At 39.9% G+C, this 26,588-nt stretch overlaps 1 protein-coding gene across 4 annotated transcripts in view; it reads right to left on the bottom strand.

Annotated features, from left to right (window-relative positions):
- OSMR (oncostatin M receptor) overlaps positions 1-26,588 on the bottom strand; it is a 92,884-nt gene that overhangs the window by 38,702 nt on the left and 27,594 nt on the right. For all 4 annotated transcript variants that reach the window (XM_054555510.2, XM_024246931.3, XM_054555511.2 and 1 more), the window contains exons 3-7: positions 25,503-25,675; positions 20,138-20,309; positions 17,722-18,006; positions 16,348-16,483; positions 15,646-15,797 (exon numbers count right to left, since the gene is read on the bottom strand). In XM_054555510.2, the coding sequence (XP_054411485.1) occupies positions 15,646-15,797; positions 16,348-16,483; positions 17,722-18,006; positions 20,138-20,309; positions 25,503-25,675 (918 nt within the window). The remainder of the gene's footprint in view (positions 1-15,645; positions 15,798-16,347; positions 16,484-17,721; positions 18,007-20,137; positions 20,310-25,502; positions 25,676-26,588) is intronic.

Raw genomic sequence — 26,588 nt, 5'->3', positions numbered from 1 at the left:
GCTAAAGCAATCCTATCCTCTAAGATTGGGAATACGACAAAGATGCCTACTTTCACCACTGTTATTCGACATAGTACTGGAAGTCCTTGCTAGAGCAATCAGACAAGATAAAGCAAGGAAGGGCATCCAAATTAGAAAGGAAGAAGTCAAATTTTCCTTGTTTGCAGATGATATTATCTTATATTTGTTAAAACTTAAAGACTTCACCAAGAAACTATTAGAACTGATCAACAAATTCAGTAAAGCTGCAGGATACAGAATCAATATACAAATATCATTAGCATTCCTATATGCCAACAGCAAAAAATCTGAAAAAGAAATCAAGAAAGTAATCCCATTTACAATAGCAACAAGTAAAATTAAATACCTAGGAATTAACTTAACCAAAGCAGCGAAGTATCTCTACAATGAAAACTACAAAACATTGATGAAAGAAATTGAAGATGACTCAAAAAAGGAAACATATTCCATGTTCATGGATTAGAAGAATCAATATTGTTAAAATGTCCATTCTACTCAAAGCAATCTACATAGTTACTGCAATCCATATCAAAATACCAAAGACATTCCTTACAAAAACAGAAAAAACAATCCTAAAATGTATATGGAACCACCAACCCAGAATTGCCAAAGCTATCCTAAGTAAAAAGAACTGAACTGGAGGAATCATATTAGCTGACTTCAAATTATACTATAGAGCTCTAGTAACCAAAACAGCATGGTAATGCATAGAAACAGATACATAGACCAGTAGAACAGACTAGAGTACCCCAAATAAATCCATACATTTATAGTAAACTTATTTTTTACAAAGGTGCCAAAACACATACACTGGGGAAAGGACAGTCTCTTCAATAAATAGTGCTGGGAAAACTGGATATCCATAAGCAGAAAAATGAAACTAGACACCGATTTCCAGTCACATACAAAAATCAAACCAAAATCGGTTAAAGATTTAAATCTAAGACCTTAAACTATGAAACTACTACAAGAAAACATCGGGGAAACTCTCCGAGACATTGGAATAATTTATGCAAGTAAAATTTCTTGAGTAATACCCAACAACCACAGGCAACCAAAGCAAAAATGGACAAACAGAATCTCATCAAGTTAAAAAGCTTCTGCACAACAAAGGAAACAATCAACAGAGTGAAGAGACAAACCACAGAATGGGAATACATTTTTTCCAAACTACCCATCTGATAAGGAATTAAGTAACCAGAATATATAAGAAGCTCAAACAACTCTATAGGAAAAATAATCTAATAATCTGATTTTAAAACGGTCAAAAGATCTGAATAGACATTTCTCAAAAGGAGAAATACAATTTGCAAACAGGCATATGAAAAAGTGCTCAACATCATGGATCATCAGAGAAATACAAATCAAAACTACAATCTAGCTAGTGGTCTATCAGTCCTGTTTATCCTTTCAAAAAACCAGTGTTTGGTTTCATTGAGCCTTTGTATGGGTGTTGGGGTCTCAATTTCATTCAGTTGTGCTCTAATTTTAGTTATTTATTTTCTTTTCTAGCTTTGGGGTCAGTTTGTTCTTGTTTTTCTAGTTTCTCTAGGTGTGATATTAGATTGTTAATTTGAGATCTTTCTAACTTCTTGATGCAGGCATTTAGCACTATAAACTTATTCTTTACACTGCTTTTGCTGCATCACAGAGATTTTGGTATGTTATGTCTCTGTTTTTGTTTATTTCCAAGAATTTTTCAATTTCTTCCTTCATTTTGTTGTTTATCTAAATGTTTTTATTTTTTTGCATTTATTGAGACTTGATTTATGGCCGAGCATCTGGTTAATCTTGCCGTATGTTCTGTGTGCAGATGAGAAGAATGTATATTCTGTGGTTGATGGGTGTTCTGTAGATGTCTATTAAGCCCAATTTGTCCAGTGTTGAATATAACTCCAGAATTTCTTTGTTAGTTTTCTCCCTCGATGATCTAATGCTGTCAGTGTGGTGTTGAAGTCCCCAACTATTTTTTTTTTGTGGTTGTGTGGTTATCTAAGTCTCTTTGTAGGTCATAAAATAAGAAGTACTTGTTTTATGAACCTGGGTGCTTCCGTGTTGGGTACATATATATTTAGAATCAATAAGTCTTCTTATTGAATTGAGCCCTTTATCATTATGTAGTGCCTTTTTTTGTGTGTTTTTTAACTGTTGTTGGTTTAAAATCTGTTTTACCTGATATAAGAATATCTTTTTGCTCTTTTTGGTTTTCCATTTTTATGACAGATCTTTCTCCAACCCTTTACTTTGAGCCTATAGATGTCATTACATGTAAGATGGGTCTCTTGAAGATAGCAGACAGATGGGTCTTGTTTTTTCTTTTTTTTTCTTTTTCATTTAATAATTAATTTAATTCACTGTGCCTTTTAAGTGGGGGTGTTAAGACTGTTTACATTCCAGATTTATATTGATATAGGAGGTTTTGATCCTATTGTGAAGTTGTTAGCTGGTTGTAGTTTCTATTCTGCGGTTCCTTTATAGGGTCTATGGGCGGTTCCTTTATAGGGTCTATGGGCTAGGTACTTAAGTGTGATTTTGTGGTAACAGGTATTGTTCTTTTGTTTCCACATTTAGAACTTCCTTAAAGATTTCTTGTAAGGTTGGTCTAATGGTAACAAATCCCCTTAGCAATTGCTTATCTGAAAAAATATTTTATGTTACCTTCACAGATGAAGCTCAATTTGGCAGGATATGAAATTCTTGGTTGGAATGTCTTTTCTTTGAGAATGATGAAAATAGACCCCCAATCTCTTCTGGCTTGTAAGGTTTCTGCTGAGAAGTCCACTGTTAGCCTGATGGGTCCCTTTGTACATGATCTGACCTTTTTCTCTAGTTGCATTTAAGATTTTTTCTTTAGTGCTGGCCTTAAACAATCTGGTGACTATATGCCCTAGTGATGTTCATTTTGTGTAGAATCTAGCAGGTGTTCTCTGGATTTCTTGTATCTGGGTGTCTACCTCTCTAGCAAGATTACAGAGGTTTTATTCTATTATTCCCTCAGATTTGTTTCCCAGATTGATTACTTTTTCTCCTGCTCTCTCAAGAATGCCAACACTTTGTATGTTTAGTGGCTTTACATAATGCCATATTTCTTAAAGACTTTGTTCATTTTCTAAAATTATCTTTATTTTTGTCTGACTAGGTTAGTTTGAAAAAAACATTCTTGAAGCTCTGAAATTCTTTCTTCTGCTTCGTCCAGTCTATTAATAAAGCTTTAAATTGTATTTTGAAATTCCTTAAGTAGTTTTTCAGTTCCAGTAGTTCTAATTGATTTCTTTTTAAGATTTTTATCTCTTTTTTCATTTCCTGGACTGATTTAGAAGTTTCTTCATGTTGATTTTCAACTTGTCTTGGATCTCGTTGAGCTTCCTTACAATTGATGCCTTAAATTCTTTATCTGTCATTTCTGAGTTTCCATTTGGGTTCAGGAGCTAGAGCGATCCTTTGATGTTGTCACAACATTTCGATTTTCATGATGCCAGAATTCTTATGCTTTTCCCTTCTCATCTGGAGGGGGTAAGGTCTTTTGGCTTTGCACCTATAGCCCTAGGTACTTCTGTCAGCAGGTTTCATTTTGGGCTGCATGGCTTGGCCTATAGGCCAGTAGATGGCACTTGTGGGTAAGAGCCAGCTGCTACACAAGTAGGTGGGTAAGTATCCTGTCTGTGTTTACTGTGAAGTGCTCTGTTTTTTCAGGTGAAGCCCTGGACGGTGGAGTGCCCAGTACTCTGGGGTTCCTGTTCTGCAGAGGTAGGGTGACAAATGTGGGCAGAGCTGGAGCCCCTGGCTTGCCCACAAATACCCCAATGGTGAGCACAGGCACTAGCCCTGGCAAGGGTGGCTAGGAGAAGCTCCTGTAAGTGCACTTAGGTCTCTGTAGGGGTAGGGGGTAAGGTGGCATCACCAGCTCCCCATCCTAGATAGGCAGGAACTTGAGTTGTTTCCCTATCACTCCCCTGTTCTAGGACTTGTGACTCCTAGTTTAGCTGTACCTTGTAGTCCACAATGTACTATCTGCAGTCCACAATGTGACTGAAAGCCATGGGAAATGTCTGTTTTGTGACTCTGTGGGAGTGGTTTCACAGCATAATCTCATTTCTCAACCCAATACAGATAGCTTTATGGCTTGCCTGTTCTCCGATGTGGCAGTACTACTACTTCTTGTATGGGGGGACTCCACCTTTGGGCCCACGTGAGTGGATGTTGGTTGCGGTGGTGTTGGCTAGTTGAGTCAGCCCAATCTCAGGCCTCAGGGGAAGTGGTTGCAGTGAGGTAGGTATTTCCACAGTTCCCAGGCCGCTAGATGACCCGCAGGACAACATGTATGAGTTCTGAAGGGGCTAGACTGGGGTTGGAGTTCAGGTGCTGTTTATGATGGGGTGGGGCAGGCTGGCCCCCAGGTCTCCAGCCAAACTAACTCTCAGGCAGGGGCAGGAAGAACACTTAGATGGTGGGAGCCCAAGGGAATATCCCAGGCCAGTGGGGGCTGGGTTTTCAGAAGGGCTCTGGGCCACAGCTGAAATGTTCAGGTAGTGGCAGGGAGGTTAGGCTGTGGGCCCTTCACTGGGGAGGGCAGGATTTCTCAGCTGAAGCAATGAAGACACACAGCTGTGGGGTGTGTGACATGCTCCTGCTTCCTCCCATCCAACCAATGCTGGACTTCACTTTTGGGGGCACGCAAGGGTGCCACACCTTGTTTACTACCTCTGGGAGTTCTGCCCCAGAGGAACTCAGAGCCATGACTGCCCACAGTGTTCAGGTGAGGGTGTGGCTATTGTGCTGGAGCCCAGCCATGAGCCTTGCGCGGAGAAGGGCGGCAGGGGTGGGGGATCGTGTAATCTGCAGTCTGGGTGCTTCCTGGAGGAACACAGAGCCACACTGGCCATAGTGTTCAGGCAGGGGTGCAGTTGCTGCACTAGAAGCCCAAACCAATGAGCCTTAGTGAGGAGCAGTGGGGCAGTCTGGCCATTCCTCAGCACCGTGGCAGTGGCCTCTATTGGGGCTACAGCAGCTAGCACCAGGTTGCTCAGGGATCCAAGGCCTGTGGAGCTCCATGTGGGCTTGAGTGGTACCTCTCTAAAGACTCCAGGCAGCTCTCTGTTAGTCCAGAGGCCTGGGGCAGGGGCAGGTGGGTTCTCATGCGCCCAGGATTACAAAGGTCCATGGTGTAAGTGTGGATTCCCCCAAAACTCTCACTTGTTCACCCTTTCCCCACGTTAGGGAGCCTCCCCTGGCTCCACACCAGTCCCAGTAGGAGCTGCCTGGCTTTGCTCATCTCTGTTCTCCATGGGGCCTGCTGCCTCCTTTGTAAATCCTGATGTGAGGTCTTAGACAATCCACTTAAAGAGCTAGTATTTATAGACCATTTTGTTTCCTCTCTGTGAGAGCAGCGCACACTAGCTGCTTCTAGTCAGTCCTCTTGAACTAGAAACAAGGCCATCTTAAGAAAGGACCTTGCATCCTTCCTGATTTCTACAAAATCAGAGTACTGTTTGGTCTGCACACCTGATTAATATTCTGTTTGCTCTGCACATCTGAGTTAAAATTTTTGCAAGTACTCTGATCTTGGTTTCACTTTGATTTGGTTATGTGCATCTGTAAATAATTTGGCTCTTTTTCTCTTGCTTGCTTTTCAGTGTCTTCTGAGAACAAAAATATTGTAAATGGTGGCCACACGATGGCCAATTAAAATCCATTAAGGTGGCTAATCACCATCTAAAACACTGGTCTAAACTCCTGGCATTCCCTGACAGGATTTATAGGATTTATTTGGTCTGGAGAGATGAATAGCAAATAGAATGGGATTCCCCAGTATTCAGGCATGCCAAGTATTCTGGCTGGCTACTTGGCTTTTCCTCATGCACAGTTTTCAGTCAATGGTCATCTTAAGAATCATTCAATGCCCCCAGGCTTGTTTTTCTCGGTACCAAATTAAGAAACTACAGCTATAGAATTTTTTAAAATGCTGGTATACAGAGGCTCCCAACTTATTTCTTTTTTTCTTTTCTTCTTCTTCTCTGCTTACTCTGAATGTATTGACTTTTTCACTTGAATTAAGATATTCTACTGTTGCTAATTTCAAAAGCCAATTAGAAGTTTTTCTTAAGGCATTTCAGCCAAGATAAGAAAAAAAAAAAAAAAAAGAGGGGGCTTTCAAATTACAACAGCTCTGTGGCAACCAACAACCTAGCCTTGTACACCTAAGAGTCATCCTTTCAGAAATGTAAAATTAGGTTTGCCTCGCTAGCAGTTGCTTAGGGTGATATAATAGCTAATTAAAAGACTGATAATCTAAAAGGAAAAGAACTAGATAAATGTTTATAAAAAGTTAGGCTCTCAGATTAAACAAGTCAAAATCTTGAGTTCAGAGCAATAATGTAAGTTATCTCTGCCTGGCATAAAAATGTTGCTTTGTCTGCCATGCATGAGCCAGAAAAAGCCAAGGGAGTGGGGGACTGCTAAGTATCTTTTTCTAAAACATTTCCCACTTAGGTTGACCAATTGAGCCAACAAGACCGGCAAACAAAAAGATAAATTATTGCTAAAATTGAAGGTCACTTGTAGATTTTGGTCTTCTGATACGATTTAGTTAGTCCTAGCTAAAATGTAAATATTTGAATGTTTAACTCCTAAACTCATTTGAAACACAAAAAGGGAAGAGGTTTTTAAAAATAAATCTGCTGCAGAAATTGCTTTACCCAAAATTTGGTACCCAGCCTTCATAAAATTACCTATCGGGGCAAATAAAATGTAGCCACATGAACAGGTCCCATTTTGTCAGACATATCATTTGAACCCAACTCTCCTTCTATAAACCAGTGCATTGATTTTGAGTTCTTGTTATCTGCCTGTAGGCTGGACTAGATCCTGTATTCTCTTAATTTCCTCCAATATTTGGCTATAACTCTCCAAAACCTGCTCTGTTCCTAAAGCTCTTAAACTGAAGCTGGACAACTTAATATAACTTTCAAGGAACAATTCTCAGGCCTGATGTACGAGCTGCACAGAAAGGTAATGGAACCTGCTAATTCCATACTCAGTGACCTTCAAGCTGCAAACGAGGACAAGAGGTTGACGGCTTTATGTAGTCAACAACTTTTCCCAAGATGATGGGACAAGATCCCCATCATAACAACACTCTTGCCCCTCTTACTTTTTCCTTTCTTAGGCGTATCTTTTTCTTTACAGGATAATAATGTAATTGAAATTTCACAATCAGTAGTTTCTGTGGATAACTTGATAGAACCTGACTCCAGAACTCCTTTAAGTCATGAAATAAGGAAATATCTGTGCTATTGCTAATATTACATGTTGTATATGGATAAATTCCTCTGGAGAAGTTGAGGCCTGTATACATACAATTTTTTTAAACAATAGGTCACATAATTACAACAGGTCTCACCTAAGTCCCATGTCATTTGATTTATTCAATTGTCTGCCCTTAAGGTGAGGCTCAAAGCTCAAAACTATTAGGCAATCTGGGGTTATCATATTACTATTAACTTTATTTTCCATTTTCCTTTTAAAATTTTGTACTTGTTCCTTGTCAAATTTCTGCTGAAGTACTACTCCTAACAGAACAATGCTGGCCCAGCACTTTGAGAGGATGGCCAAAAGACTGCAGAATAGATGAACTGAACTTAACAATGGACTCCAGGAAGGCTTACCCTGAGAGCAACTCCCTCCAGACCTCCCTTGTTCAAATATGGCTAAAAGGGTTTTGACACTGACCCCTAGTTGCCAACCACTCCCTCCAATGTGGGACCAGACCAGTAACCCAGGACAGGTCCATCCTGGTTAATAGATGATCAGCAATGATTTCAGAGAGAGATCTTGATCAAAAGGCAGAAATGTGAAAGTTGTCAGAATAAAAATGGAGTCAAATGATTTTTTAAAACCATGAATAATGAAGCCAGGGAAGGCCCTGAAGGGAAGGAGAGTTCTCATGCATGAATATCCGAATAAAAAATTTCTCACAAAAGGCTGCAAAAACCATAATCTTGCATAAAGGCCATCACAGTCTTATACACACACAAAATTTCTGCAAGGACAACTGCCCAGCAACTGCTTGTCCAAACTTGGACTGATATCACCCTTGTTAGTGATTCTTGTAGCTAAGGATAATTATCTCAAAACAATGATATAATCCTCCTCATTTTTCCTTTAATTCCTCTACATTCCTGAATATACACAGTTTACTATGGCACACGTATTCCCATTGCAATGTCTAGTCCCAAATATTCTCTTTCAGAGAATCTCCCTCTCTGTTCATTATGTAGAATGACAGCTGGCTAAAAAGGTCAAATACGTGTCACTTATGTGAATGCTCAGACTACCATAGCTGCCCTTATGAGAAAGTTATGTCATCATTTTGAGTAACCCATGAGACTTTAATGTGAGCAAGTAACATCCTTCACAACCCAAGCAACACAATAATGAATGCGTTCTCATAGAATATGGTGGGCTTTCCATGAACCCTGTCCTTTGCAAGCCAAGGTAGCCATTGAATGATACTAAAGAACAGCCAACTCCATATATACACCACAGAATACTATGCAGCCATAAAAAATGATGAGTTCATGTCCTTTGTAGGGACATGGATGAAACTGGAAATCATCATTCTCAGTAAACTATCACAAGAACAAAAAACCAAACACCACATATTCTCACTCATAGGTGGGAATTGAACAATGAGAACACATGGACACAGGAAAGGGAACATCACACTTCGGGGACTGTTGTGGGGTGGGGGGAGGGGGGAGGGATAGCACTGGGAGATATACCTAATGCTAGATGACGAGTTAGTGGGTGCAGCGCACCAGCATGGCACATGTATACATATGTAACTTACCTGCACATTGCGCACATGTACCATAAAACCTAAAGTATAATAATAATAATAAAAAAAAAATTAAAAAAAAAAAAAAAAGAACAGCCAACTCACACAGCAACTGAAGAAAGGACATCAAGACAGACTACTGGTAGGGTAGTACTCCCATCTGACTAGGACAGTGTGGACACTAAACACTGCTTTCCAGCACAAGGAAAACATGCCACTGCAGTGCATGCTGGGAAACACTGAGCTGGGCGGGGCTGGAGGTCTCCTCCTCATCCTTTAAGACAGCTCTCTTAGAGGCTTTCCATAACCATCCTAACGGCAGCAACATCCCAGGCATTCTCTACCCTATTACTTGAATTTTACCTTCTTTATAGGATTTACCGTACTTGAAATTATTGTATTGACTTCTTTACATGTTAACACGTTGCTATAGATCTACAGTCCTCAATCCTGCCCCCAATCCAGCCCTCTCAACACACACTAGCATATGCATTCCCTAGAGGCAGTCACTCAATTTTGTTCATTGCTAGGTCCCCAGTGCCTGCTCTGTTGGAGGGTGAAGTGAGGATTAAGCTGAAATCTAAAGATGTGTAAGAGTTAAGCAGGTAAAAGGAGAAGGGGGGCATCCCAGTAAAAGTGAACAACATGTATAAAGATAAAGAGATTGCAACAAACCTGTAGGAGACAGAGAAGGCACCTGGCCTCACACTGAAAAAACAAGGGGCAGACAAAGAAGAAGGTGGCAGCCAACCTGTGGTGGACCATGAGAGTTACATCAAATGACGTTGTCTATATCTTTAAAAATGCTTTATTAATTTTGAAGCAGCGATAATATCAAATTTGGTTTTGAGATGATAACCTTTGTTTGGGTATAGAGAATATGAAGATACTTATAAATCTGGTGGGAAGCTGTATTTGTGGCCCAAGTCAGGAGGGAAATACATTGGGCTAAGGGAGAAATTGTGGAGACAGAAAGAAGTGAGTATGTTTTAAAAATGTTTAGAAATAAAAAAATAAATAGTAATTGCAGATGGAGTGAATCTGAAAGATAAAAGGGAGACAAGTATCAAGAATGATTCCTAAGTAACCAATCTCATACAAGTTTCTGTAATGATTCTGCTACAGTGGAAAGCTTTCAGGTATGATATAAAATATAGGTCCCATCTGGCCAATACAAATGCCAATCTTGGGCAGCAGATTGCAGAAGGTAGCAGCCAACCTGTGCCAGAACATGTAGGTCACATGAAGCCATGCTGTCTGTATCTTAAAAAAAAAAATGCTTAAGTAATCAAACTCAAACTCAGACCACTGGAGCAGGGGTTCCCAGGAGTAAGAACAGGAAAGAACAGAAGTCCTGCAAGGCAAGGAGCTGAGGAAAATGAGGAAATCAAGTGGCTTGGGAGACTCTCTTCCTCTCTCTCCTCCAGACACACAGGTCTGGTAGATTCCAATCTAACCTTTTAATGTTGCTTCTTGAGGGACGAAAGTGGGGGGCAGGGCTGAAGGTGAAACCCTGACCTGAAGGTTGTTTGGTACCATGAAGAGTGATTAATTATGGTTTTGGGGGTGCCTATATCTCTCTATCCTCAGCTCATCCCTAGGCCATGCTCTGCTTTAGACTTTGAGCTGACAAGGCTGGGGTTTGGCCTGTAGCCTTTCCCTGGTATTTGCTGCCTACCAGCATAGAAGATACTTACAGGGGAATTCAAGCTCAGAAACCAAGATAGTGAGACATCTGAGCAGCATGACTATGACAAGAGAAACACGACAAAGTGATTTACAGACTGCAGTTTAGCAGTGGTATTAGAACAAACAGATGAAGAGTTTAAAATTAACAAAAGAAACATTAAAAAAGACATACAAGAAATCTATGATAAAGACACATGCACACGTATGTTTATTGCCGCATTATTCACAATAGCAAAGACTTGGAACCAACCCAAATGTCCAACAATGATAGACTGGATTAAGAAAATGTGGCACATCTACACCATGGAATACTATGCAGCCATAAGAAATGATGAGTTCATGTCCTTTGTAGGGACATGGATGAAATTGGAAATCATCATTCTCAGTAAACTATCGCAAGAACAAAAAACCAAACACCGCATATTCTCACTCATAGGTGGGAATTGAACAATGAGAACACATGGACACAGGAAGGGGAACATCACACTTCAGGGACTGTTGTGGGTTGGGGGGAGGGGGGAGGGATAACATTGGGAGATATACCTAATGCTAGATGACGAGTTGGTGGGTGCAGTGCACCAGCATGGCACATGTATACATATGTAACTTACCTGCACATTGGGCACATGTACCATAAAACCTAAAGTATAATAATAATAATAATAATAATAATTACAATAAAAGAAAAAAAAAAGAAAAAAAAAAAAAAAAAAGAAATCTATGGATTACCTTAAAGAAGATACAGCGATTCTAAACTATGAACCTGAGAAAATATGTAAAGTAAAAATTTATAGAACTTCAAGGAGAAATAAACAATTTTACCAAAATAGTGAGTAATTTTAACACACCCTTCTCAATTATTGATAGGCCGGTCAGCAAAACCAAGAAAGATACAGAAGATCTGAACAAAACAATGGACAAACTTAACCTACTTTATCAGAGACTAGATCAATGCTTCTCAAACTTTGATATAGATAGGAAATCACCTGATGACCTTGTTAAAATACAGATTCAGGTTCAGTAGGACTGAGGCAGGGCCTGAGATTCTGCACTTCTACAAAGTTCCTAGGTGATACTGATGCTTCTGGTCCATAGACCACACTTTCAGCAAGGTACAAGCCCATAAAACAAACCTCAACAATTTCAATGAACACGTATCACATAGACACCTTCTATGACCACAGTGAATTTTTGTTAAAAATTAATAACAAAAAAATAAAAATTTCATTTTGGAAAATTTGAAACACAAATTAATTCATGGATTAGAAATGGTATCATATATAGTTTGTTATAATGAAAGCACTGCAATGTTAAGTTAAAACTTATTGGACTGTTGTGGATGCCATAAAACTGGTATTTCAATGGAAATATGTAGCTTTAAATATTTTATTTGTGAACTAATATCCAATTTATGAAAGTAAAAGGAACAACAGAAAAAAATCCAAGAAAGAAGAAGAAAACAGGTAATAAAAATTACAGTGGAAACTCAACAACAAAACACAATAAAAAGAATTAATTTTCAAAGCAAAATTGGTTTCTTTTTAAAAAGAAATCAAAGTAGTTAAACTTCTAGCAAGATTACCAAATAATAAGAGCAAAGGCACATATAGATAATATTGTGAATGGAAAAGAAGATACAATCACAGATACAGCAGAAATGAATATGATGATAAGACAACTACTTCAAAATAGACTAAAAGACATTGTAAAAGTGATAAAAGATATTAGAGAACAATATAAATCAGATTTAGCAAACATCATGGATAAGGTAACAGAACTCAGGAAAGAAATAGATATAAAACAAAAAATAAATTCAAAATTGAAGACGTGAAACTGGAAGTAGTTACCAGAGCAAAAAAACACAACAGATAATTTCTTAAGAAAATAGGAGGTAAAGGGAGAAAAAATTGTTTAAAATAAAATAAATGAAGGGATAAAAGTAATTCAAGAGAAAGTGACAAATATTAAAGATCAGAAAAAAGATTCAATATAGAGTTAGCAGGAATTCCTGAAAAAGGAAACCAAGGGAAGGCGGCCAAACAAATACCAAAAACTATAATTCAAAAAACTTCCTGAATTAAAAAAATATTTGATACTACATATTGAAAGAATGTACCATATTACTGAACACATCAACCTAGAATAGCCAACACCAAGACAAAGGTTTTAAAGAAAAAGAAAAAAATCCTCTGGGCATCTAGGCAAAAAAACTAAGTGACTTCTAATGGGGAAAAAAATAGATTACCATTACTACTAGGCTTTTCATCAGCCTTGCTGTATGCCAGAAAAAAAAAAATGCAACAACAAAATTTACGATACTCAAGGAAGAAAATATAAGCTAAAAATTTTATATCTATTCAAACTGACCATTAAATACAAAGACCAGAGTAAAACTTTTATTGACATTCAAAAATTCAGGGGACTGTTGTTCTCATAAACACTTTCTGAAGCAGGTACTAGGGAATAAATTTCAGATAATCAAAATGACCAGAGAAATATTTGCATAAGCACTAATGGTGAACATTAAACATATATACTTGTGGACTCATGAGATGCAGCAAGATTTAAAAGGGAGATGATGTAACAGGTAATATCTATGTGCTCTGACAATGATGATATAGTACAATCATTTTTAAATGAGAAAGGAGTTAAAATTTAAAAATTTCAAAATGGAGAAAGAAAAAAGGGAAGGATATATCCTAACAATGATTTTAACTCTTTTCAGGAAATTTTTAAGTGCCTATAGTGTTATAGGAGTTAAAAGGGGTCCTTGGGAAGTTTTTTGTTTCTTTTAAAGCAGCTCCAGAAATGTTTCTTGTCTAGCAGAAAGGCCCTGGCTCTTAGAACCTCCCTCTCAACACCACCCCCGCCATCCCACCCAAGCTTCAATGTGCAAATGCTGGCCATTAGAAACAAACTGGGTCCACCCAAACATGGCAATTCGCGCCGTCTTCTTCCTTGCCCCAACATGTGCCTAGCAACATGGCAGCCCCCACATATCCCCACGCGTGTAGAACATCAAGGTGCCCTGCATTTGCATATTAAAAGGCTAGGGTGGGAGGGCCAGTTTTTTCCTGGGCTATGTGAATGACATGCCTGGTCAAATCAATACCCTCAGCCCTATGCAAATCAGAAACCAACTCCTCCAGCCTCCTCATATAAGCAGCCACTATTCTGCTGCACATGGGGTTTTCTCTTTGTTCAAATCCCTCCTCCCTCTGGCTCTGTATGGAGGACCTGTTTCCTTCTTCCTTCCTTCTTTCTTGCCTATTAAACTTTTCGGTCCTTAAAACCACTCCACATGTGTCTGTGTCGTTTTATCCAAACCTGCGCGAAACGAAGAACCCTGATGTTCCTCCAGTCATTGCAGCCGTATCAGTAGCACAAAAAATATGCAAGAAGTATACAAGGGAAAAATTTAAAACTTTATGAAATGATTTTAACAGAGGCCTAAAGAAATATAAAAAGATACTATGTCCATGCACAGGAAGATTTAGTAACATAGAGATTTTGATCTCTCCAAGTTGCATTTATAGATTAAGTGCAAATCCCGTGAAAAGCCCAGCAGGGGTTTTCATAGAATTTGGTAAATTATCAGTTTCACATAAAAGAGTATGGCACCAAGAATAGTGAGGATATTTCTGAAAAAGAATAGGGTAAGAGACTTATCCTACCCGATGTCAAGACTCATCTGAAACTTTAAGTAAGTTAGTGCAATACTAGTGCAGGAATAAACAGACCAACCAGTGGAATTAAGAATCCAGAACTCTCTTACACTTTCATAATAGTGAAAGAGGTGGCATGTCAGATCATACGGAGGGAAGAGTTATTTGATAAACAGATATGGAAAAATGGTTACCAAACAGAAAAATTCAGTGTCATAACCCTATCTCACTTAATATAAAAAAATCAATCCCAGATGGATTTGGAATTTGTCTTCTTAAAAACCTTTAAACTTCTTACTAAAAACTTATAGGTGACTGTCCTTCTGATCTCGGGGTAGGAAATGTATCTTTAAAATATTTTTATAAAATTATCTGCTTTAAAAATGATAAACTTTTGTTAATCAATAGACATATACAAGAAAGTGAGTTACAAATTGGAAGAAGATATCAGCAGTAAAGAAATGAACAACAAATCAGTATCAAGAATATATGAATATTCTTACCAACAAAAAATGTGCAATTTGCATAAGCTTTTCATAAAAGAGAAAACAGATGTGGCCAAAATACTCACGAGATTCAATCTCAAGACTATCATGAAATACCATTTTATAGCCATTTAATTGGCAATAATAAAAAAAGTGCCAATACCAACTTGGTAAGAATATACGAATCTATAGGGTGGGAGTATAATTGGTATTCCTCCTTTGAAAAACAATTTGACCTTATCCTATAAGTTGAACATATTCTACATCTGATCCAACTCTTAAGTATATATGCAAGAAAAACAACTGTAGATGCGTACTGGACACATGTATAAAAATGTTCATATTAACATGTACCCAAGAGCAAAAACCTTGATACAACCTGCAAATCCATCAAAGGAGATGCATGAATAAAATATTTAATATTTACACAATGAAATACTACACAGCAGTAAAAGTGAATGGACTATAGCAACACTAAACAATATGGGCAAGTATTAGCAATTTAATATTATATAAACATAATTACTGAATTATTACATACAGCTTGATGTCCTTTCTATGCATTAAAACCAAACAAAATAAAGGCATTTTTACCATCACATAAGAAATGAGAATACACATGCACACAATTTAAAGTGATAATTATCTTGGCGGAAGGAGCGAAGGTGGGGGCATTACAGGATGAGATATGATAGAAGTTATTGTTAGAGTCCTAGTTTTGAAGTTGGATAGTAAGCTCATTGGTGCTCGTGACATTATTAAAAGAAACAAATAATAGCGGATGCGTGCATCCATGAGGAGAAACGTGGCATGAACAATAGGTATAAATTCTCACTCTCACCTCCGCTGTGAATGAGGCAAAGATCTACAGCACATTTACTTGATCACACAGTCTGTCAAACAAAGACACGTTAGTGGCCACGGTGGGCTGTGACAACTCTAGTCTCACCTCGATGAGTCAGGTTAAAAAGGATATTGACACTTCTCTTCCTTAAGTAATTTTCAGCTATGAGTGTGAAGTTATAAGTTTCTTCTGAGTCTTGAGTTATTTGCCAATTACACCAGTTTTTGTGTGTACAAAGTTTCTTTTCCCCAGAAAATCTTTAAAAACAAAACAAAATAACACAACCATTATGAGGTTTTTACTTTTGTCAAAGCAAATGTATCCCTTATCCCTCAGGGCATACTCAGTGACTGTCAAACTATGTTCCCCATAATGGCATTGATCCATCGCCAACAAATACCAATAACGAAAATATTGTTTCTACAAATTTGACATACGTACTGAAATGTCTTAACATGAATCACTGACTCCCCATGGGTGGCGAGAACATCCCTTAATTTACTTGGAATATTCCTAAAAAGTCAGAAATTGGGTAGACCCAGATTAGCAGACAGGACTATTTTCACGTCAGGGTATACACTAACTGTCTTTCTTACCATGCTATGCTAAACGTTCCTTTTTAAAAAACCTCAGGTAGAAAGTATTAGACACTTGTCACCACTTAAAGGTTTCCTCTTGACCTTGGCAGGTGGTTCTGAAATATTTGTTCAAATTTCCTGCAACATCTAAGTGTAGATTTTTGCCATGTTGTCACAAGCACCTCAAATGAGGAAGAACTTGTCAATAACGTAACCAGAGCCAACTTACGATTCAAATAAAGTGTAGCTTTGGGAAGGTTGTTTAAACCACCCCAAGGCAGTGTCTGTCCCAGGATCCCAAGTACAGTGCAAAGTCTTGAAGTCCTGGGTTTCACAAGAAAAGTTCTTGGGCTCCTCAAGTACTTCTGTCCATAAAAAGGAAAACAGACCTAGTTAAATCTTTTTATTGGAAGATAAGCCAAATGGAAAGCTCTGTTTAGAGTCTGAAGCCACAGAGTTACTCTGAACAATGAAGGGGTCACTGAGGTGGAAGGCTACCTATCAACAGCCTCCAAAAGTCACTTTTCAGGGGCCACCTCATCTTGGCCCCTTCTCCTTCCTGCCCTTGTGATTTTCTGAGATGTCATGGGCATGGGTGGTCCATGTTATGCAAGTGGCTGAGGCTATGTCCATTTGACAGGGTTGTATCCCCAGTGCCTGCCAATGTTTCATTTCGGGTGCTGTGGCTCACAGAATGCTTCGGGGATGCAAGAAAATCAGTCAGATTTGTAAACCTGCTAAATTCAACAGGCAGGAGCTGAGTGTTCAGGGAATGGCAAAGCACCTCCGAATCCCCAGAGTTACTGCTGCCCTTAGTGGCCACGCTAAGGGGACACAGATGAACCAGGCAACCAGGAAACTGGAGACTGACTTTGGCAAGGGAGGCAGGAAGGTAGATGTTCCCTACTGTGCAGGGGAAGGAGATGCTCAAAACAAAATACAGGAGGCCACTAGTTGTGCGCACACAGATCTATATAAAAATCAAAATGTTCCCACTCCACTAATACATCCGATGGAACCAATTTACTGCACAGTTAAGAACAGTAATGGCCTCCATTTGCTGATCTCCTACTGCATGCAGCTATTACTGGGGCCAGGCACTACCCACATTCATTAATCCTCACAATCACCATCACTGTCCCCATTTTACAAAGGAGGAAACTGGCTCGGAGAGGCTAGGAAACTTGGCAAGATGGCACGCCCAGCCAGGGAAAGAAGATTCAAACCCAGGTCTCCTAGGCCACAACCCTGGCTGACTCCGTGGTTGTCCAATCTGTAGCTCCTACCCCCCTCCATGATCTCGAAGTAATTCCAGCATGGCTGGGCAAAAAAGGGTATTTCCCAGTGGTCCAGGTCATGACCTGAACTGTGTCTTCTTTAATACTATTGATTTCTAGGAATACAACTCTCAGTAAGGACAAGAAAACAACAGGAAATCCTGGAAATATTGCTAAAGACATCGACTTCAGAGCCTCTCCTAGAAAACTTGGGAAACAAAAGAAAATCAAAATCATGGGTAGAAATGTTTGTCTTCTAGTAAAGGAGATTTAATCTATTCCTCAGGAAATGAGAGGAAAGGGCCACAGAGAATTTGCATACTTACTTGAGACAAAAAGAACGATGCCTTTTATGCCTTTACTGACATTTCCTTGACTTGCCTCACAATAGATATTTGTCCCTTTATTCCTAATGAAAGGCACACTACTCAAGTTGAATGAAGTTACATGTGGATCAAGTTGTTCTCCATGAATCTGTTTCCCTTCCAAATAACAGGATACATTATTTTGAATGTTCCTAGAAACGTAACAAATGGTAACATTGGAGCCTTCTTCCACCAGCTTATCTTTAGGGAAAACGAACAATATATCCTGTCCAAAAGAATCTTGTACTGCAAGAAAAAAAATAGCCAAGTTAGAATCGCACTCAAAATTCAAGCCTCTTAAAACAAGTTATCCATTTGCCTTCCACAGATAACTTTAGCTTTTTCTACCTCCTGGAGAAAATAGCAACCTAAATTTCTCTGCCAAACCTCTACTCTCTGGTGCATGCAAGACAATCCTTTCCACCACTGCTCCTATTGTTACACTGATACCACTGCTGTTGCCACAGACAGCACATTACTATTACCACTCTGATAATTGCATGATTGCTATAGCTGGGTTATTGTAACTGCTTTCTATCAAGTCCCAGCCCTGCTGAAGGCCATGTTAAGTGTTTATATACATTATCTCATGTCGTTCTTAGTACCTTACAACAATGGGTCAGGTAAGACTTAGCCAAAGTTTGCTCAGTTAGAAAGTGGCAAAGCAACATTCAGACTGGCAAGGTCTATGCAGCTCCAAAATCCCTCATAATCTCTTCATTGTACTGGAGATCATATCTCTTCCTACCTTCTCAGAAATGCCAGTCCCTCAAGTGTGAGGGGTCTTTAAAACGTTCATTTTTTAAAGTTTTTAAAAAATCCAACCTTCAAGCAATTCTCGTGCCTCAGCCTCCTGAGTAGCTGGGACTACAGGCATGTGCCACCACACCCGGCTGATTTTTTGTATTTTTAGTAGAGCTGGGGCTTCGCCATGTTGTGCAGGTTGCTCTCGAACTCCTGAGCTCAGGCAATCCGCCCGCCTTGGCCTCCCAAAGTACTAGAATTACAGATGTGAGCCACCACACCCAACCTCTTACTATCTTTTTAATATATTTTCTTTCCCTGTGTATGTGTCCTTCTTTCCATAGTAGGATGTAATGGTTAAGCACATGACCTCTGGAGTCAGACTGTGTGGGTTGGAGTTCCAGCTCCAGCACTTAGTGGCGTGGTGACCTTGCATGGCTTCTTTAACCTCTCAGTGCCTGTTTCCTTATCTGTGAAGCGAGGATAAGAAGTCCTTTTATAGGACTGATATGAGAACTAAATATGTATAGTACTTTAAAAAGCGACTAGGTCATAGATTTAATTCAATTATTATTATCTCATTAGTATTATTAGTTTAACGTGAGCAAAAGAAACTGACAAAACCCACTCTAAATTTTAATTACAACAAAAGTAAATTATCAGTATTAAAGAGTATTTAAAATATATTTATCCATAATCTCATTTTTCAAATAATACACCGTTTTCATTTTTCCATATTCTGTCCCCCTTCCCCCCCACCCCCGTCTAGATTCGGCGGGGCTACAATCTGAGTCCACTATCTGTTGTTTTTTGGTGTGTGTGTGAGACAGAATCTCGCCCTGTGGCCCAGGCTGGAGTACAGTGGTGTAATCTAGGCTCACTGCAACCTCTGCCTGCTGGGTTCAAGCGATTCTCCTGCCTCAGCCTCCAGAATAGCTGGGACTACAGGCGCCCGTCACCATGCCCAGCTAATTTTTATATTTTTAGTAGAGACAGGATTTCACCATGTTTCCCAGGCTGGTCTTGAACTCCTGACCTCAAGTGATCCACCCGCCTTGGCCTCCCAAAGTGCTGGGATTACAGGCGTGAGCCACCATGCCTGGCCCTGTTTCTGTAAATAAATTTCTATCAACAAAGCTGTCTCATTGGTTTACACGCTATCTATGGCTGCTTTCACACTACAGTAGCAGAGGTGAATAGTCACAACAGCGACTGTATGCTCTGAAAAGCTTACACTATCTCTTATCTGGCCCTTCACAGAAAAATGTTCCCAACCTCTACTCTGGACGAATACACATTTTCTGTTGCTCAAATAAATACATATGTACAATTTATGTCTTGCTTTGTTCACTTAGCATTTATAATACACAAACTTTACACGTTTTGAAAACAAATATAAAATTGCCTGAATCTGCACAACTAACTCAATGAGTAAGTTCAGGAGCAAGACTTCAGACTATATCTTCCAGTGCCAAGTTTCACACCTCTGTTTTTTAGTTCCCATAGGAGCCAAAGGAAAATAATGTCAGTGTCTACCCAGGGTTCCTCAAAGGAGATTTCCACTATTTGACTATTGCTCCTCATTAAAAAATATATTAACCCTTTTCACTCTTGTAACCACCTCACTTCTTACCACTGACTTCCTCCCAGGAACTCCAGTTGCTCCAGAAATTTGGCTCAGGGAACTTGGCATCGTCCACCACACTCTTTATTCTTACAAAGTGTGTGGCACATTCCAAAGGGAGCTCGGATTCCCAGCTCCAATGCAGAACCTGGTTCCACTTCACAGTGGTGCTGTAATTCCCCTAAAAGCAAAGAGAAAACAATTGGAAACACACAGCCATCTTGTCCTATAAAATAGCTTGACTTGACTTATCCCAAAGCACAAACCTAAGACCCCACTGCAGGTCCACAATATGTACCAGTGAAGTCCACTTCTGCTAGTCAATTCCCCATGTTCTGATGCCTTGCATGGGAGCCAGCTATGACCTCCTGTCTTTTGAAAACTAAGCTTCCAATCCCTATGGTCTTCCAATTCCAGGGGACTCATGTGGAATAAGCGGGAGAGAAAACAGAAGCTACTCAGGTCTTGGGGGAACAGATCAGAGACAGAAGGTGCTCACTGTGCCAGTCCCAGAGAATCTGCTAAGAAAGTTCTTGAAAAGTAGAGAATTAACACAGTAATCCTTTTAAAAAAAATCGATTGTTTTTTAAAAATATTCATCTTTAGCAAGGTTTGGATTAGGATGGTCAAATCTCAGTCAAGAAAGCAGTCTTTCACGGCACACCAGAAGTTCCATTTTCTCTCGGAAGTTGACAGATGGCTCTCTGAGTCTCCCTTGGTTTTCTGTCTCTTGTCCTTTCATATATGGTGGCCACATGGCCACACTCCATCTCTTGGGCTCCATCTGTCAGACTCTTAGGCCCTGAAGCTGTCAATGACACAAAATGTCTTACACTGTTCTCTAGGAAGCTTGCCTAAGTTGAGCTGTAATTTGGGCTTTTGACACAGCCTTTAGCCTTCATCTTTCTGAGATGCTGGTGTTTCCATTCTCTAATTCTACAGGCTTCAATGGTCCCTTTACACCTTGCCCTGTCACGCAAGGCCTTCTTATAATCTGGCTCCAACCCACCAGTCCCTCACAGGAATCTTCTCTCCAAACATAGCACCTCCCCTATACTTCTGGATATGCCTTATGCTTTCAGATATGTCTTTGCTCAGGCAATGTCTTTGATTTGGTGTCTTCCACTCCCTGCTGTATGGGGATCTGTCCTGTTCTTCAAGCCTAAGTTATGTCCCTTCTCCTTCATGAAGCCTTTCTTTCTCTTTCCTCTGCATTCCTCTTGTCTCCACCCCTTCTGAGGCCCTCCTATATACTGCAGCTAGCTGTTGGTGTATCAGCTGTGACTCTAGCATGGTCCCGAGGGAGCAGGAACCACGCTCTCTTCTTCATGTCCCCCATAGCTCCAGGCATGCTTTCTCCTCAATGTGCCTCCTCCAAGACTCCTGTTTCCTGCCCCACAGCTGCAAGGTGGAGACAACACACACTTGACACTTACTGGGGGAACCTGAGTTCGAGTCTGCATCCACGTTCCTAAGGGCAAATAATAAGTCCTCAGTGAAGGGGATGGGACAAGTCACATGTCACACACTGCTTGGTGTTAGCAACTCGGAGGCCTTCTATTTATGTCTGCCCCCTATTCAGGTCACAAACTTGAAACAGTGCCCCTGACAGAATTAAACCCAGCCCTGGGCTGAGAACATCCTAGTCCACCCAGGGGGCATTTAATTGTGGGCTTCCTTTCTCACTCTCTGCAGACTGTGTTTTTTTTTAATGTTTATATTTTATTTCCATTTATTGCATTACTTTACTCCTAGATCACGAAATATGTTCCTTAACAAGTTGTGAGGTCCTGATCCATGAAACTCTCACTATTTAACATGAGCAATGTCAAGTACATTTTGCTTAAATATTTTTAAAATTTAAGAGCAAATATCCCAGGACTTTGGGAGGCCAAGGCGGGCAGATCATGAGGTCAGGAGTTTGAGACCAGTCTGACCAACATGGTGAAACCCCATCTCTACTAAAAATACAAAAATTAGCCGGATGTGGTGATGCGTGCCTGTAATCCCAGCAACTCAGGATGCTGAGGCAGAAGAATCGCTAGAACCCGGAAGGCGGAGGTTACAGTGAGCTGGGATTGCGCCACTGCACTCCACCCTGGGCAACAGAATGAGACTCCATCTCAAAAAAAAAAAAGAGCAAATATTTCCTCTCTTCCCCCAGACCCCTGCGCTAGAAGGAAAGTACATCAATAATGGCAACCTCACTCTAATGCCAACAAGTCACAGACTGAATTTTACCTCCCTTCTGTCCCTTAAATGCTGCCGCTTCTCTTACCCGCATCTCCGCTTTGGCTGAACCCTACAGCTCGCTTCCTAGCGGCCACACATCCCTTGTCCTAGTTCCCCACCACGCTCCGCTGTGTGGCTATTCAAATCAGAGCTTGCCACTTCCTTTGTTCTTATTGCCCTTGGGATAAAAAAACAAAACCTGAGCATGCACCCCATGGTCCTGTGCATCTAGGCCTGTGCCCCCTCATGTGCTCGGGGATCCAGCACCAGAGCGGGCTTTCAGGCCTGGAAATTCCCTTCTTTCAAGGCCTCTGCTCATGCCTGTTGGGTCTGCTCAGAGCACTCTTTTCCACTCTACTTGCTGAAACAACTTCTATCCTCTTGGATATTTGGTCTCAAAAAGCCCTTTGTCCAAATTGTGGGAGAAGGTGAGGCCTAACCCCAACCTCATAACATCTCATCAGTGACCTGCACACACAGCCCATGTGTAGAATGCCCTATTCGTGTGTTCACCTCCTCATTCTTTCCAGCGTGCTCAGTGCTGACATTCCCACACTGCGCACAATGCCTGATCTGGGAGCACAGGCTAAAACTCTGGACTGAATGATTTAATCATTTCATTAATACACAATGAGTTGTATTTCCCCCAGACACTATTTATGTGTGGAACCTGTTTAACCTCAACTTCTGCTTTGTGGTCTTTACAGCCCTGTTAATGTAGGAGATAAAACTTTTCTTTAAATACAGCAATTCAGTGATTTTTTTTCTTTAAATATGATGAATTGTCTTTGGGTCATTTCATTTATTGAAGCGGCAAGTTTAATTTGACCCTTGCAGACATCAGTAAGTCACAAGAAATTGGCACACACATTTACACAGAAGTCTAACAGAGGTCACTGATTTGTTACTGAGACATTTGACTCCCACACCTGGAGTCTCCTTCCAAGCTTAAGCTCCTACTCTACTTTGCCTTCCTATGCCATTGACAAAATCAAAAAGCAAAGGGAAGGGGAGGACCATGACCCAGGAAGGCAGGACCATGCAGTTCAGGGTTCCAAATGGCCAGTACCATCCAGGAGACAGGTTGGTGCCTCTGGTCCAGCTGCAAGTGCTCTTCCTTTGACTTGTTTGGGAACAGAGGTGTCCAAGACATTGAGTCCAGAAGCTTACCCCCATCCCCCAGCATGAATGAGAGTGCCCTGTCAGGCTTGCACTACAGGGAGCTTCCCTGTATAAGGGAGATTTTGGTCTAAACAGAAGCAGCATCCTCCTCCTTAACTGGAGGAGGATAGTTCTTCTCAACTTCAGGCATGAGTGATTCAGACAAGCGTTTCTCAAGGCATCATCTATTCCATAGGACATGTGTCCACCGATGGCCTGGGGGCTGCATGTGACTGTCATCTCTTTTTGGGCACAGGGGTGAAGGATGATCCCACCCTGCCTCTGTCACCTGGAGCAACACAACAAACCTCTCTGTGCTGTGGTTTCTCCACTGTTGTAGTCAGGCTGGGTTGGGTGTTGTGAGGACAACACGACAGACAAGGAAAAACTCTACCCTGAAGGGTCTTGAGCCCTAGAAGATTCCAGAAATAGTCTACACTAGCTGCTTTCCCTTGAAAAGAGGACTCTTATGGGAATCGAATATGAAAACAGATATCAACAACTGCTTTTTAGGAAAATAAAGAAAAAAATCCACTTGGTGTATGGCTAATATTATTTTTTCTAACATAATAATAGATATGAGTTGTCTTTTGGAAAAATAAAGAATGGGATCCATGTAGTCTATGGTTAATGTTATTTTTGCTAATGGTGCTAAGTGCGAGTTTTCCACAATTCCTCCAGCACTTCCACCTCAATTTTTCTTTTTGTAGATAATCCTTAGTCTCAATATGACCTTTGCTTCAATGTTTTACCGGGCCCAAATTACCAACGAGTGTACCCATTAAAAATACAAAAATCAGACTCAGTAGTATAAGGTGGGATAGTGGAAAGATGTGTTGATAGCAGGGAGTAAACAGCTACACACAAGTATCGCTGTTGTTCAAAATCATCATACTACGTGTCTCATTGTGGGAAACTGCCCTTTGAGAGGTAGAATTATAGACTTGGTATGAATCCTAAATGGACAGAGTCAAAATTTTATTTAACTTGCGCAGATCTCAAATTTCAATAATGAATATGGAAAGTAACTGAAAATGTTAAAATTAGTGATTTGTATGCTTTACCAAAGGAACTAACCATGCTGTATCTGTGTACCCAAAGCCTCCACTGCCTGGGTGAAGAGGGGAGCCTGGTTGAGCTGACAGAGGGCCCAAGCACAGTCCAGGCTTCTCTTACCTGTAGGAAAATTTTCAGTTCCTTTCAATGAGAAAACATTCCACTGTCCTTAACTATCCCGTGAAAATGACTGAACATTACATTACTAGAGTTTCCAGATGAGAAACGGAAATCATAAACCACTAATGTGTCCCAGTGCACTAGATGGGGACATCTCAGGCAAAACTGACCCAATAATCATTTGAACTAAGTGAAAAATCCACCCCAAAGAATTCAAAGACAAAAAGAGTGTGAAATTCAGTATTTTCTTAATTTAATTTGTTGTGGAAAAAGCCACATGTAAGGCAACAAAGGACACAGGAAGTTACTCTCCAACATGGCTCCTTGCTGGATGGAACATTAAGTGCTAGTACTTACTCTTCCCTGCATTTCAGCTGGGTATAGGCCAAGAAGCTGTCAGGAAGCTACATTGGAAAGAAAAATGTTGCCAAATTATTACATCTTATTTAGGAAAATCTCTGGAGGACGGAGAAGAAAGAGGTAGGAGGAATGAAATGGTTAATCTTCGTGGCTTTCTGGAATCCAGTATTCACGAGGACAGATTCAACAGTCTTCTTAGAAGACAGAGCAAAACTGAGAAAATCTATTTTCTTAGTGCATCCCATCCTACCTACCAAACCAAAGTTGTCATGTTACTTTGTCCTGGATCCTTAACTGAAAATGCAGAAATGTAATTGTTTAGACAAACTGTTTTGAGCTGCTAATATGTTTCCAAAACGAGAATTTTTCAGATGTTATAAAAGAAAAACGTGGTGTCTTTTTTTAAAGATGATTTTTAAAATATTGACCCAAAAAAATTACTTACCACCCAGATGACATTGGATGTTTCAATCCTACTGATCTGGATCTGAAACACCATTTTCAATTCCTGATGATAAGGAAGGTTGTGGACAGTCCATTGTAAATGCAAACTCTGATGTGTAGAATTGGTGGAAACTTTAAGTGATACAGGAGTCAATGGTAAACGTTCAGCCGAGACTGAAAAGATCAAAATGAAGTATGAAATAATATTTAATAGGAGCATGATTGAAGAGTCAAAAATAATTAAACTTGAATATCATCATTATTTAGCTCTGGAAAATATTGCTCATATGTGCATCCTGGAATCAGACACCTTGGAAATCTGGAAGAGAATTTAGAAATCACTTAGCAGACACAGAAATTAAGATCTAGATGAATGAAGTGACTTGCTCAATAATATACAGCAAGCTCATACATTGATAAACAGGTAAATGAAACAGAAGGATCCTTTATTGGACAATCTAACCGGTTTGGAAATTTTATAACAAGGCTGAAAAAAAAGAAAGAAGACTTTTTGATGGAAATGTTATATTTCTGAAAATCAGAAATGAAAGTTTCCTTTTTGAAAGTCAATATTTTGTAGTTTGGTAAAAGACTACAATGTGGGAGCATGTCTTATCTGTAGACATGGTAATTTGTGTCTCAATGTATTTAACTTAAAAGATAAAGACTAGCAAGAATTAACTGAACTCTTTTGATGAGACCAGCAACATACCAGGCATTTGATGTGAAACAAAATAATTGTGACAAGGTTCCTAGCTCAAAGAAGGAAGCTAGTTGGAGAGACATGATGAACTCATATGAAATAATCAAGAGATTGGAATTTTAGACTAGTTAGTGGTATGACACAGTCTGTAAAAGAACAGGAATTCAAACACGAAAGAGATTTGCTGAAGTTGGTGGCCTTGGGAAGCAGCAGCCTATCTCTTAGGCTGACTGCATAAACCACCAATGGCGCCACTGCAAATGGCTTGCACACAGAGATTTAAGCAGATATATCTGCCACTAGAGAGAGAAATATGTCCTGACTGAGTTAAGTCACTGCTGATTTGCTGATTCTTAGAGAAGAACAAATCATGACTTTCCACTT

This window comes from Pongo abelii, chromosome 4, assembly GCF_028885655.2.
Source record: "Pongo abelii isolate AG06213 chromosome 4, NHGRI_mPonAbe1-v2.0_pri, whole genome shotgun sequence".
NCBI classification, from domain to species: Eukaryota; Metazoa; Chordata; class Mammalia; order Primates; family Hominidae; genus Pongo; species Pongo abelii.
The sequence above is the reverse complement of the archived record's forward strand: the minus strand, read 5'-3'. Positions and strand labels throughout refer to the sequence as shown.